The sequence below is a fragment of the Chelon labrosus genome (genome assembly GCF_963514085.1).
Source record: "Chelon labrosus genome assembly, chromosome: 24".
In the NCBI taxonomy this organism is placed as follows: Eukaryota; Metazoa; Chordata; class Actinopteri; order Mugiliformes; family Mugilidae; genus Chelon; species Chelon labrosus.
This window is the reverse complement of record NC_140357.1, coordinates 9,301,409-9,314,184: the sequence shown is the minus strand read 5'-3', so window position 1 is coordinate 9,314,184 and position 12,776 is coordinate 9,301,409. Positions and strand designations below refer to the sequence as shown.

At 41.4% G+C, this 12,776-nt stretch overlaps 1 protein-coding gene across 1 annotated transcript; it reads right to left on the bottom strand.

Moving 5' to 3' along the window:
- Positions 1 to 3,159: 3,159 nt before the first annotated feature.
- Positions 3,160 to 12,213, bottom strand: LOC311509545 (cytosolic phospholipase A2 zeta-like; the record flags this gene model as incomplete). Its single annotated transcript, XM_084574782.1, has 15 exons — positions 3,160 to 4,205; positions 5,550 to 5,664; positions 5,762 to 5,978; positions 6,073 to 6,209; positions 6,770 to 6,908; positions 7,021 to 7,055; positions 8,131 to 8,220; positions 8,399 to 8,517; positions 8,610 to 8,664; positions 8,867 to 8,909; positions 9,017 to 9,057; positions 10,027 to 10,158; positions 10,297 to 10,355; positions 11,971 to 12,043; positions 12,205 to 12,213. The coding sequence occupies 15 exons, from the start codon at positions 12,211 to 12,213 to the stop codon at positions 3,994 to 3,996; spliced, it is 1,476 nt and encodes a 491-aa protein (XP_084430908.1). The 3' UTR covers positions 3,160 to 3,993.
- Between the last annotated feature and the right edge of the window lie 563 nt (positions 12,214 to 12,776).

The window sequence follows — 12,776 nt, the reverse complement described above, 5'->3', positions numbered from 1 at the left end:
ATGATACTGTTATTTCACTCTGAAATCATTGGTCCTTTTCATGTTTGAAAACTCTAAAGACCCAGATATTAGTCTAACCAGGTGGTCGGGCATGTGAACCTTTAGAAATTAGCTTTTGTTGCAGCGTTGAAGTCTTTCCCACCATTTAAACCTTCAATAATAACTGACATGTTTTGATTTGTTTCCTGAATGAAGAGCAATGATTCCAGGATGTGTTTTCAGGTAGTGAACACTAGAGCGCAGACTTGGCATTGATATAAGACTCCAAGGTTTCAGCAAGCCCTTGGGCCAATCAAAATCTCCCTCAATATCAAATGTAATATCCAAGCAGCCACACATAAGAGCACATTATGTTAAATATGATAAAATTATTCCTTTTTATACTGTGCATGATAAACGGGAAGACAGATAACTAAAATCTAACTGGCTTCCAAGACCTCTGTCTTTACAGACCTTCTTTTCATCAGCAGTAACTCATTGTGCGTTCTTTTATTTGGAAAAAGGTCCCTGTGTCCTGTCATGTTTATTTCTATTTTGAAACTTATCCTTTACCTTGTGTCAGTTTTACTTCCTGCCCAAATCCACAGATTCCATGTGCGTAGTTTTCGATTTATTAAAAAATAATAATAATAATAATCTTAAACGTGAACCATTACATTCCTTCATTTTAGAATCCTCCAACAATAAAGCTGAATACTGAGGACAGTTTTCTTCCCCAGTCATCTGGTCAACAAAGACTCATACATACATAAACTGAAGATTCAGTGTTGCAATATAAAGAGATGAGATTAAATAGAATCAGAATCAGAAACGATTTTATTGCCAAGTATGTTTGTACATACAAGGAATTTGCTTTGGTGTTGTTGCACACAATAAATTAAATAAATTAATCTGTTATCCACACAAATAATAATCTGTTAAAGCACAAAAAGACATCAATTTCTGTTGGACTGAGATGCTCTCAGAGAAATAGTCGATATCTGCTCGGTGTGAAGCACATCAAGTTACCTTCAAAGCCACTTAGAAAATGGTTGATTGTGAAATATATCTTCGGACTCCCTCCTCTGCAGGGCCTTCTGGAGGACCTCACAGATGCTCTCCCTGTTATTCAGGATGTTGTAAGCGGTGAGGTCCACCAGAACGTCGAACTTCTCTTTGGAGTAGCACATATGGGGGGAGGTGTATGGAGATTCATGGCTCTCTACGTCCACCTTCCCGGCTTCTATTTCCTCCTCAGTCACACGTTTCACGCCTGCAAAGATGCATGACGATGATGATGATGATAAAGTTGGATTAACTGTACATTACAAAATATATTAAACACACACACATTGTTGTGAATAGGTGAGGTCCTTGTCTTCTGAACAGATGCACTCTAATTTGGCCTTGGAAAGAACTTGTAATCCTGGAGGTGGATTTACTTTTGCAATTTTCTGAGATGTAATTTTGGTTCACTTTTCTAAATTAAAGAAAAGCTTACCAGGACTTTTGTACTCTCTGTACGTCACGTTTGCTAATGGGAAGTGAATCACAATGGGGGCCTTGGGATTCTCCTTATCCTCCAAAATGTAGACCTCCTTCTTCGGCTCCGTCTCCAGACTGTCACAGTCAGCATTGGGGAAGGGGATGTTGTGTTCTTTGCAATATTCTGCCGTCTTCTTCAGGACCTGAGACATTGCACAGAATTGTGTTAAAGTCTCTTCCACTTAAATTTGACTTTTATTGAATGTTACATGTATATTTTTACAGTGCAGAGTCAGATACAGAAAAGGTAAAAACCTCCCATGGAGAACTATTTGGATGCTCCAACCCTCTGAAAGCATGCCAATAGATAATGGTGATATGCATATGAGAAAGCTCCAAGAAAATTGATGTTTAACGTCATATCATTTCTTTCTGGTCCTGGAAACTGGTACTAACCTCATTCAGCAGAAATAATAACTTGTGCATAGTTTATTGGTCTCTAATAGCACCCATGCAGAAGTCCTTCAGCTGCAAGATATTTCCTATCTGGGCCTTTGACTATGACATTCATTAGTCCTCCATTTCTTCCTTGTGGTTCATTCCTTGGTGGACTTACTAGTATGCTTCGGACCATTTTCCTGTTAAAAGGTCCAATTTCAGCTCAACTTTGAGACGAAATGCCTCATTATGTTTAAGCACTTTTTGATAGGATGCAGAATTCAGTGTTGAATGGTTCACCCAGTCCTCTGGGACTCAAAGCAACCCCATACCGTGACTTTTCCATCACCATTCTTCTCAATTCGGTGTGAGGTTCTTCTTTTTGAAAAGCAGTCTGACGAATATTACAGTGACCAAACAACCCTATCTTTGATTCATCTCTTCTGAACATGGTCCCAAATGGTCTTATGTTCCTTTTCCTAACAGACATGGCTGCAAACACAGGTAACCCTAACCCTAACCCTAACCATTTCGAACCATATGCCTAACCCTAACCGAGACTTTGAACTTTACACCTAACCTTAACCAATACTGGGAACCCTATGACTGATTTAATTAACTGCTGTTGTGTTGGACTCTTCCCGAGGGTCCCTATATTGAATATAATTTGGTATTTGTTTTTGTTATTTTGATTAATATTGTTCAGATTATTTTAATTTCTTTTCTTTTTTTTTTTTTTAAAGAAACGCTTTTTTATTTATTATTTACTTAGAGAAAAAGGTGCAAATTTAACAATCCGGGTCCAACTTGTAGAAGATACAACCTGTGCCTGCGCATAAGTAGCCTTCTCTTTAGGAGTAAGCAGTCTGTTTAATATTACAGTGACCAAACAACCCTATCTTTGATTTCATCTCTTCTGAGCATGGTCCCAAATGGTCTTATGTTCTTTTTCCTAACAGACATGGCTACAAACACAGGTAACCCTAACCCTAACCACTAACCCTAAAGGCCATAGAGCTTGGCATGATGATGATACAGGCTGCAATACTAAAGAGGATACCAGAGGTCAGAGGTTTAGATAAGGCAGCTTCCATTTGACACTTCCTATCATGTACCAATCATTGGGCCCAGAATACCACGGAGGTTAGTTTCCATGGAATGAACTTAATTTTTCACATCACTAGGTTTTCAGACTTTGACACTAAACTAAATGCTTCAGTTATTATGGTTTAAAATAGGAAAAGTCTCTTTGAGTTAATCCTGGTTTAAGAATTTGGGATACATTTCTGTTTACATTGAGCATGTGCTCTGGTTCCCAAGAGTAATTCAGGCTTATGATGATGTCCACGTCTCTCTCCGGCCGCAAGATCGGTGGACAGCCAATGTTGATGGCGTGGCCAGAATCGACCATGTGCAGAGTGGTGTCACTGGGGGTCAGCTCGTTTGGGAAAGCATCCGGGTGGTTTTCTGTGCAGAGACCAGAATGATTTTAGGATGGGTCAATGATGAGGAGGCCATATGGCTTAAGTTTAATCTGTTTTGTGAGCCCTTTTTTTTTTACCTTTATGTGCCTGGAAGGAGCTGCTTTCTTCGTAGTTCGAGTGCAGGAAGAAACCATGCACGAAATTGTGCATCTCAGAGATTAATGGACGATCCTTGAGGAGCTCTATCAGTGAACTGAAAACTGATGCTATCAACAAATTTTTGGTTTGAAATGCAGGTTCTGAGTCATCTCCTACAAAAGAAGACAGAATACATGCACAGGATTTAAGAAGGGACTTGTCAAATCTTTTTACTGCAGTTGTTTTCAAATTATTTAAACAGTAGCAGCACATGCACACGCGCAGTCCTACAAAGTCCAACTCTGCAAAAAGAAATGCAACTAATGATGGCAGTATACAAAACAGTGCACTAACTACGAGCATGGTTGGTGTTTAAATGTTTAAATTCAATACCTGTGATGCTCTCATGTTCTTCCATGATGGCGCTCAAACCGAGCTCGTGCAAAAACTCAGATGTGCTTGCAGAGAAGAAACTGCTCCATATTCCTGATGAGGTTGACATGGAAATAAAATAAAATAAAAGATACTGTCACCACAAATACTGGATTTTTATCCCACTGGGATGTTGACACATTTTACTTTTTACTGGGTAAGTGTTCTCACCAATCAGGTAAGGGAGGCGGAGCTGTGAGAGCTCCACGGTCTTACGGCCAAGGAGGAACTGGCTTCCAAAGTCCTCGCTTGGGATGAAAGCCCCATATTTTTGAAGACCCACCTCGTAGGGGGTGAACTCACACCACTCTGTAAACAAGATCAGTTAAATTAAGAAAAAATAAATGAATTGGGCAGTTCTTTATTAGCAGCCTTTCTGTCCTAAGTAGTGCAGTTCCCCAAACCACACTGTGAGCGAGGTGCAGATGACACTCTCAGCTGTATTTCATTGTTGTCATCATTGGGATTTCTTTAGCAGCTGCTGAGTGTTCTGAGGTCCTTGCTGATGTACTGTATACTCCAAGAAATGGTTTTCACCCTCTCCACTGCAGTCACACCGATGTACAAGGTGTCTTCTGCAATCTTTATGATACTGATGTTGGAGGCTACACAGTCATGGGTGAAGAGAGTGCACAGTGGCAGACTGAGCATACACCCCTGAGGGGTCCTGATGCTCACAGTCTTGCTGTCTGATATCTGGTTTCCTACTCTTACTGACTGACTGACTGAGGTCTGTCTGTCAACATCCAGTCACAGAGGGAGTCAGTCCAAGGGTCAGAAGCTTTTTAAGTCTAAGTATGAATGAATGAATAGCATTCTGACGTACGTGTCCTTACCCTCCGAGTGTGTGAGAGCAGCGCTGACAGTATCATCAGTTGTGCTGTAACTGTAATGTGTCCACAGTATCTGGGAAGGTCTTTTTTATTTTAGGTTATGTACAACATAACTATCCTATCAAAGCACTTCATTCAATTTGGGACGAGTGCAATGGGACAACCTGTGCCTGCGCATAAGTAGCCTTCTCTTTGGGAGGAAGGTTACTTCCTTGTCCACAAACCTAACCCTTAAGGCCATAGATCTTGGCATGATGATGATACAGGCTGCAATACCAAAGAGAATACCAGAGGTCAGAGGTTTAGATAAGGCAGCTTCCACTTGTCACTTCCTATCATGTACCAATCATTGGGCCCAGAATACCAAGGAGGTTAGTTTCCATGGAATTAACTTACTTTTTCACATCACTAGGTTTTCAGACAAGGGACATATTAAAGATGTCTGTGAAAAAAGAGTATACACCCCAGGATGTTATTTGTAAGCGTGGTTGCTTCCTTGGTTATGTTCTCCTCAGGACCATGCACATCTACCCCAGCATCACCTGGGACAAATGCAGCTGAGCGAGCACATAGCAGGGAGCGTATCTCACCAATGAACCTAGGTTTATCCTCCAGAAAGATCCTGCAGTGTTAGGTGGGAATAATGTGCTGACATAGAAAAATACGCAGCAGGTGTAAATGGCTAAGTCCACGTCAGAGTCCTCTCTCAAGGCAGCAGTTTTAAACACAAAGCACAACGCGTTGCAATCCTGTGTAAATAATTGAGTAGTTTTCACATGTACATTCATCTGAGTTAGATTAATGTCTCCAGGATATTTACCGCTTTCTGTTTCACAGCCCGTATGGTCCTTTATGTTGACAGCAGTGTATATAGGGAGAGGGTTTTGACCTTCATTCACTGTCATCTGCTGGTCTGACAGGGTACTGGTCAGTTTCTGCAGTTTCCAAACACATTATTATGATTATTGGCTTTGTGCTTTATTTTTGATTTCTTTCAAAGGGTTTGAAATAGTTAAGTACTTATCTGCTCACCTTCTGAAATATGAGTTGCTCACAGACCAGACCGAACAAATCAACGGCCGAAACAGAGTAGCCGTCATTGGCTTTCTGTGTCAGCTCGTTATAGTAATAGTATAATTCATTCCAATAGAAAAGGCTCGGCCTGTCAAGATGTTCCCTTACTGCTGAGATGAAGGTGTTGATGTCCTGCTGCGACCAGTTAGCTTCCTGATACAAGCTCGACATAGCCCTGTTGACCATGGGAGATAATACTGTTATTTCATTGTGAAATCATTGGTCCTTTTGATGTTTGAAAAGTGTAAGGATCCAGATATTTGTCTGACCAGGTGGATCCAGACACTCCAGTGATGTACGTGACAGCATCCAGGACGCCGAGTTCCTTCAGACCCTTCAGACTGCCAAACGTGCCTGTCATTGCTCTAGAGCCTCCACCTGAAGCCACCACTGCTACAGTTGGCACCTGGACACAGAACACAGCAAAGGATTTACATACTGGGAGTGTGTTGAACGGTACTGCTATTGTCAAAAAAGGCATGATCAATTATTTATATTTTTATTATTTCAGCTCAGTACAGCAAATCAGAAAGTCCTGTTTGGGTGTTCACAAATCTGAAAGCCACTGATTTTCCTCTTACTCGTCACCAAGGTTTGTCTTTTTCTCATCTAATCCCTTGTTGTTGAATTGAAATCTACTCTAGCAAAGGTATACAAATGACATATTATGAAGTTATTCTTGCCTATAAAGGTGTGTCTTAACCCTCTCCCTTTCTGTTCATCTCAGTTCTCAACCCCACCCTCCTCATCCCTCTCCTTTCTTCTCTTCCTTTTCCTCTTCCAAGGACCAGGAGGACAGAGAGCCGAAACTTCCTGAGACATAGCTCTCACTCACTGGGTCCCTCTGCATCTGAAGTCCCTCCATCCTGTCTACTTATAAACTCCCTTGCAGCAATTAAGGTGTGATCTTTGTTAATGTTATACCCTTTAATTCATGGTTTTAAAGAGCCACACTCCTCGTCCTACCTTGTTGGGTTTGAGTTGAGTGTTGAGGCCTAAAAGCTTCTCCACAGCCTGCGCCACTACAGCCTTCCTCTTCTGCAGGTACTCTTTCTCTTGTGCCGGGATGTCGTAGCCAATGCGAGTGAAAAAATCTTTCTCTGTGCTGCCGGTTTGTAAAATTAAAAAAAATTTAAAAAGAAAAAAGTATCATGGTGAATTCACACACACATATGCTCATAATTCATCAAAGGAAACCTTTGTATAAATCACCTTACCCTTCATTAATTTCCAGACTAAAATCCACAGTCTCCTGCAATGAGAAAACGAATCTTTGAAAACATCTGCCAATGTTAATGCCCAACTCATTCAACAAATAAACATTTATCATACTTCATCGGTTTGGAATCTAGTGAAATTGAAGTCCCGTTCAACACCTTGTGCTTTTTTTCATGTTTTTTTTTAGTTGTTCCTAAACCATTTTTGTGTGTGTGCCTGTGTCAGGTTGCATCCTGCTGTGGATGGCTGCTGCCATAAAGGAGTGTCAGTGCTATTGGGTGTGGGTTGCCTGATATGGTCTAGGTGGGTGCTACATGTCTAAGTAACATCCACACAGGTCCAAAAGTTTCCAAAAAGAACACTGAATTGAGACAAGATGGTTAATGTTATTTACTTCTTCTGTCAGTGGTCATGTTGTGGCTGATCAGTGTATGTAATAATTCATTCATATATTCATCTTCTATAACCGCTCGTCCTGTTAAGTGTCGCGGGGTCTGCTGGAGCCTATCCCAGCTGTCATCGGGCAAGAGGCGGGGTATACCCTGGACAGGTCGCCAGTCTATCTCAGGGCTAACACAGAGAGACAGGCAACCATTCACATTCACACCTACGGCCAATTTAGAATCGCCAATTAAACTAACAAACATGTCTTTGGATGGTGGGAGGAAGCCTGAGTACCCGGAGTAAACCCATGCAGACACAGGGAGAACATGCAAACTCCACACAGAAAGGCTCAGTCGGCTGATGTATTTGAACCTGGGACCTTCTCGCTGTGAGGCATCAGTGCTAACCACCTCGCCACTGTGCCGCCCTTATGTAATAATTGTCATGCACATATATATATATATATTTTTTTTTTCATTTAACAGCTGCAAATGCTGCACATACATCCATGTTACACCCTTGTTGGGTGTCTTGGTCACATTTCCTCTAGACCAGGGTTGGTCTTCAATATGACCAGTTGTTAATTCTTCAGCCATAAAGATATTAATAGAGCTGATCTGGTGCCACCACTCAGCCATTCTTTGGACCGAGCTTTTGGTAATGCAATGGAAAAAAGGGTCAATATAGCTTACAAAATGTATACTGCCCACAAACTGAGTTCCTACCTCATCAACGACAAGAGAAACATTTCCTGTATGTTTGGCCTGTAGTGGAGGCAGCTTGATGGAAGCAACAGAGTCTGCATCGGCATAAGGCTGACAGACAAAAGAGAGAAATAACACACCGTGTTATACGTGGTATTTGATTTTGACGAGGGGTTTGCATTGGTTGAAATAAGTGTTTAGAAGATACAGTAGCTGCTGTGAATTACTTAATTGGTTTCTGCTTTTCCTCCATCAGTTTTATTGGTTGTATAGAATATTTAAAACTCACTGCCAGTTCAAGATCAGTCTCCAAGTCTCTGTTGATATAGAAACACAGGCTCTGGTCTTCTGAAACTATTGTCTGGCTTTCCGGGTAGGCGCCCTTTATTTTCAGCACCTGCCCTTGCACTGGTGGGGAAAAAGTAAAATACATGTGGAGCTACAGTTTGTCATGCCTAAAATGAATAAATCTTAATAATTTTGTCTAACTGACAACGTACAGTCAAAGCTTGGTGGCTTGTCAACTTTGATGTGCAAGGCAGAGAATGGGCCAGCCTGGGGGACACCAAGAGAGAGAAAGACATTCATAATGGTCAACCCATTTAAACCAAATCACATTGTACGTTAAACTTGTCTTTGATGTCCAACAACTAAAATTGCATATCCATAATAAGCAGAGTAATGTTAGCATATCATCACGCTGAGAAAGAAAAATTTAATACGTGATCAAGGGAGAAAAAAATGACGAAAGCCCTACCATAAGGATGCCGTTGGTGCCATAGTCATATGGGGTCTCCTTACTGTAAAAGGGGGAAAACATATGCTCCTTATTGAGCCTGGGTATTGGTTGACACATGAAATATTTTATGCTAGATACTAGTAATAGACTACACTCAGTGACTCGTACCTTGGGAGCAGCTCAAACTCAACCACAAGTTCACCTGTGGTCTAGAAGAAAATGAACAAGACAATCAGTAAGATGTGAGGTTAAAATATGCTGCAACAACTACAATAACAGAACTGTTCTTGTGAAGTCTTTCCTGCCCAACTCAGGATATGGGAAGCATAAATGTTCTGGAGGGATTGGGGAATGTAGCCAATCACCTTATCAGCCGAATAAATGATGTACTGCAGTCTTAGTCTTTGGCATTGTCAGTAACAGATGGTTATTGAAGATGAGTTGAAAGGTGGAGATGTAGTCTTTTGTCTTTGGCAGGTTTAGCTTTTCCAGCTTCTGCAGGAAGTTCATCTACAGTACTTTTTTTTTTTTTTTTCAGAGAGCTGATGTACAGCTCGCAATTGATGTCCTGGGTAATGAAGATGATTCCCAGGAAGCTGAAAGATGATGGGACTGTTGGGGCTGGGTTCTTCCTAAAGTCTGCAAGCATCTCCAGTGTCTACACAGTGTTGCTATGGCTAATCTTCCACCTGCACTCAGACCTTTATCGAATCGAGATTAGTCTAAAACGAGGTCCAACCAAAGAAGGTGATCTAGCACATTCATTTCTTCCTGGGAATCATAAGCTAGCATGACTGAGAAGGCATGTCTCTGCCTCCATAGCTGTCAGTAAGCCTGAGGTTAGGCCATGACATGCTTGGATTGCTTATGGATCACAAACCAAGTCGTCTCTCATCTCTTTACATACATCAAACTTGGTATCCTTCGAAGCCTTTGCTGCCACTTGTGGCTGTCAATCTTGGGATCATCAGGAGTATTTGTTCCGTCTTAAACTGCGCCTCTGTCTCTTTGACTTGGCCGCTGTATGTACTTTTACAGCAAAGCTGGAGGAGTCATTGTGTATTAATGCACATTTATGGGCTATGTAAATAGCAGAAAATTAAGGACCTTACTCACACAATTAATTTTATTGGGGAACCAGTATTATTTTAGCTCTTTAGTGTTTTACAGTGTCTTACCTCAGGATTTAAGGGGAACACTTTGGTCTCCTTCTTCCCTACAGGGAGCTCTATGACGTCAAAGTAAATCGTAGAGATCAGGTCATCGGCACTAAAAGAATCCTGATCAAACAGGTTCATCTCCAGAATATTCTGCGCAAGAGAGAGTTGCACAGTGTAAATAAACACATGACTGTTATTGAGGACCAACAGGACATGCTTGTACAAAGGAATTTACAATAAGCTGACATCAGAGAGGGTGGGCTGGCCTTCCCAAATTTTATGAGGTACCATCAGGCCTTTCAGCTGCGCCCTTTTAAGACATGGCTTGACCGCTCTTCTCAGGTAGCCTGGAGAGATATAGAAGATGTGCTAGTGCTTCCATATAAACTTGAAGGGGTCTTATTTTCTGGACGAACTATCAACCAATGTATGTTACACTTCGGGCCTGTTATGACAAATTCGATACGAAATTTCAAGGTGGTTGAGAAAAGTCTGGGGGGGAATTGGAAATGGCATCTGAATACTCCACTGTGGGGGAACAAGAATATTATCTCAGGGAATAAGCCGTTTGAATCAGCATCATGGTCCTCAAAGGGAGTATACAATCTCGGAGATGTATTTGACCCAGGGGGTATGCTTAGCTTCCAGACATTGTGTTCTCGTTTCAATCTGCCAATGACATATCACTTTCTGTACCTCCGACTATGGTCAGCTCTTCGCGCCTATGGTGTGCGGACGAACTCTAAGCTGCAGACACATCCTGTCGTAGACTGGCTATCCACAACGAACACTAGAGGACTGGTATCAGTTGTGTATTCACAACTTCAAACACACACACAGAAAGAGCTTCCCCTGGCCAAGGCATGGTCTAGAGACCTGGAGGTTGCAGAGGAGGACATAAACTAGGAAACTGTCTGGGAGAACACATTTCACGCGTCCAAGAACCCCAACCACCAGTTGATTCACTATAAGTTGTGTCAGAAGACCGATCTGACACCACTTCTGAGATTTCATATGAAGCTGTCAACCAGCCCGAACTGTGACTTGTGCTCCCTGAACACACCAGGAACATTTAAGCACATGGTATGGGACTGCCCAGAGGTTTATGGCTTTTGGAGGAAGGTAACAGTGACTTTATCTAATATGATTGACAAGCCTGTACCTCTGGAGCCGACTCTCCTTTTGCTCAATGACGATTCACATTTGGGGCTGAATGAGAAACAACGCAAGGTTTGGTTGGCTGGCTTGAAGGCTGCCAAAAAACTGATCGTACAACGCTGGCTACCCTCTCACAAACTGTACGCTAGGAAATGGCTGGAATACTTTCAGGATGTGGTCATGTTAGAACTGTGTACAGCAGGTGAACAAAGCCAAAAGATCTACACTGGACTCATGGAAGGGAGCACCTTCGGCTATAACGGGCCTGCTCAGTTCGGAATAAAAGCGCTCAATAGGATGGTCAGACACTAGACCGAGAGGGGAGGTGGGAGGGAGGGGGGATGCCGCCAGGGGGAGGGGGGGAGGGAGGGAGGGAGGGAGGGATATGTTAGAAATGTTTGTGCTATTTGACCTTGTCATGTGAAAGCATAATTTCAATAAAACAGTTGTTCACAAAAAGCTGACATCAGATTACCACAGAAAAAAAAGGTAAACAAATGTTCAGAGTAGCCTGTGGTTCTGGTCCAGTGGGATTACTTTGAAAATAAGGACAGTCATAATATAAATGGACTCACTTTCAATTGGCTGGGGACCCTAAAGGTAAATGTTTCATTCCACTCAGGTTTATTATTGTTCCAAATAGTTTCTGTGCGACAGGTCCTCTTCGACACCGTAGGCAGCGAGAGAGTGACATAGCAGTCAGATTCAGAGACTAAACCAAAGGAAGAGGAAAAAAGGTTTGCAGTTTGAAAAAACTGAAATGCACAGAGGATTTCTTAAATATCTTTTAAAGACAATACTCACAGTAATCGTAAGACTTGGTTTTGGCCCTCAGTATGGTGACGTTAAGGGTCAAGTAGGAGACGGTTTCCTTCTGCTGAATGAACCAACGTACGAAATCGAGTTCAAGAAAAATGAGAAATCTGCTTCTTTACCTCTGCTGCTTGCTGTCACAGAGAATCTTTATTTAAAATAGCACTGCATATCCAAACTGGTTGAACTGGTTTAAAATTAATAACACAACACTGGAAATTTTACCTCCAACATGACTCCTTTCAGACGATCCCGTCTGCTATCCTTCCTTCCTGAAAAGCAAATGCTTTTTAAATTAATTTATTTTAAATAAAAATAGTGCATTTTAGCATCAAAACAAAAAATTAAAAGAGGAAATCAAAGTCACAAAGCAACATTTAACTTACCAACTGAAGAAGTCCCAAAATTTCTGCAGGGCTGTGAAGAAGAGGACATAAGGTTGATGTTGTTCTGTTCTTGAGTGAGCAGTAATTGAGATGGATTGCCTCACAGATTGCCTCAATACTAATTACTGGAATTACTGTTAGGCTTGTGGATTAGTATTCAATTTACAACACAGGCAGTGTTGACTTCTGTTTTTAAGTGCAGTTTTTCATATTTCATCTGCCGCAGCCTTTAATTTTGATATATTAAAGAACCCACATGTATATTCAGGATACAAGAGAATTTGTCATAGATTAAGACTAACTGGATTACAGCCTTTTAGATTAGTTTATTCACACATTAAGTCTGAATCTGTAGAATATTTTAAAATATAATATAACAATTATATAGTAATTAAACACAGTCATTACATT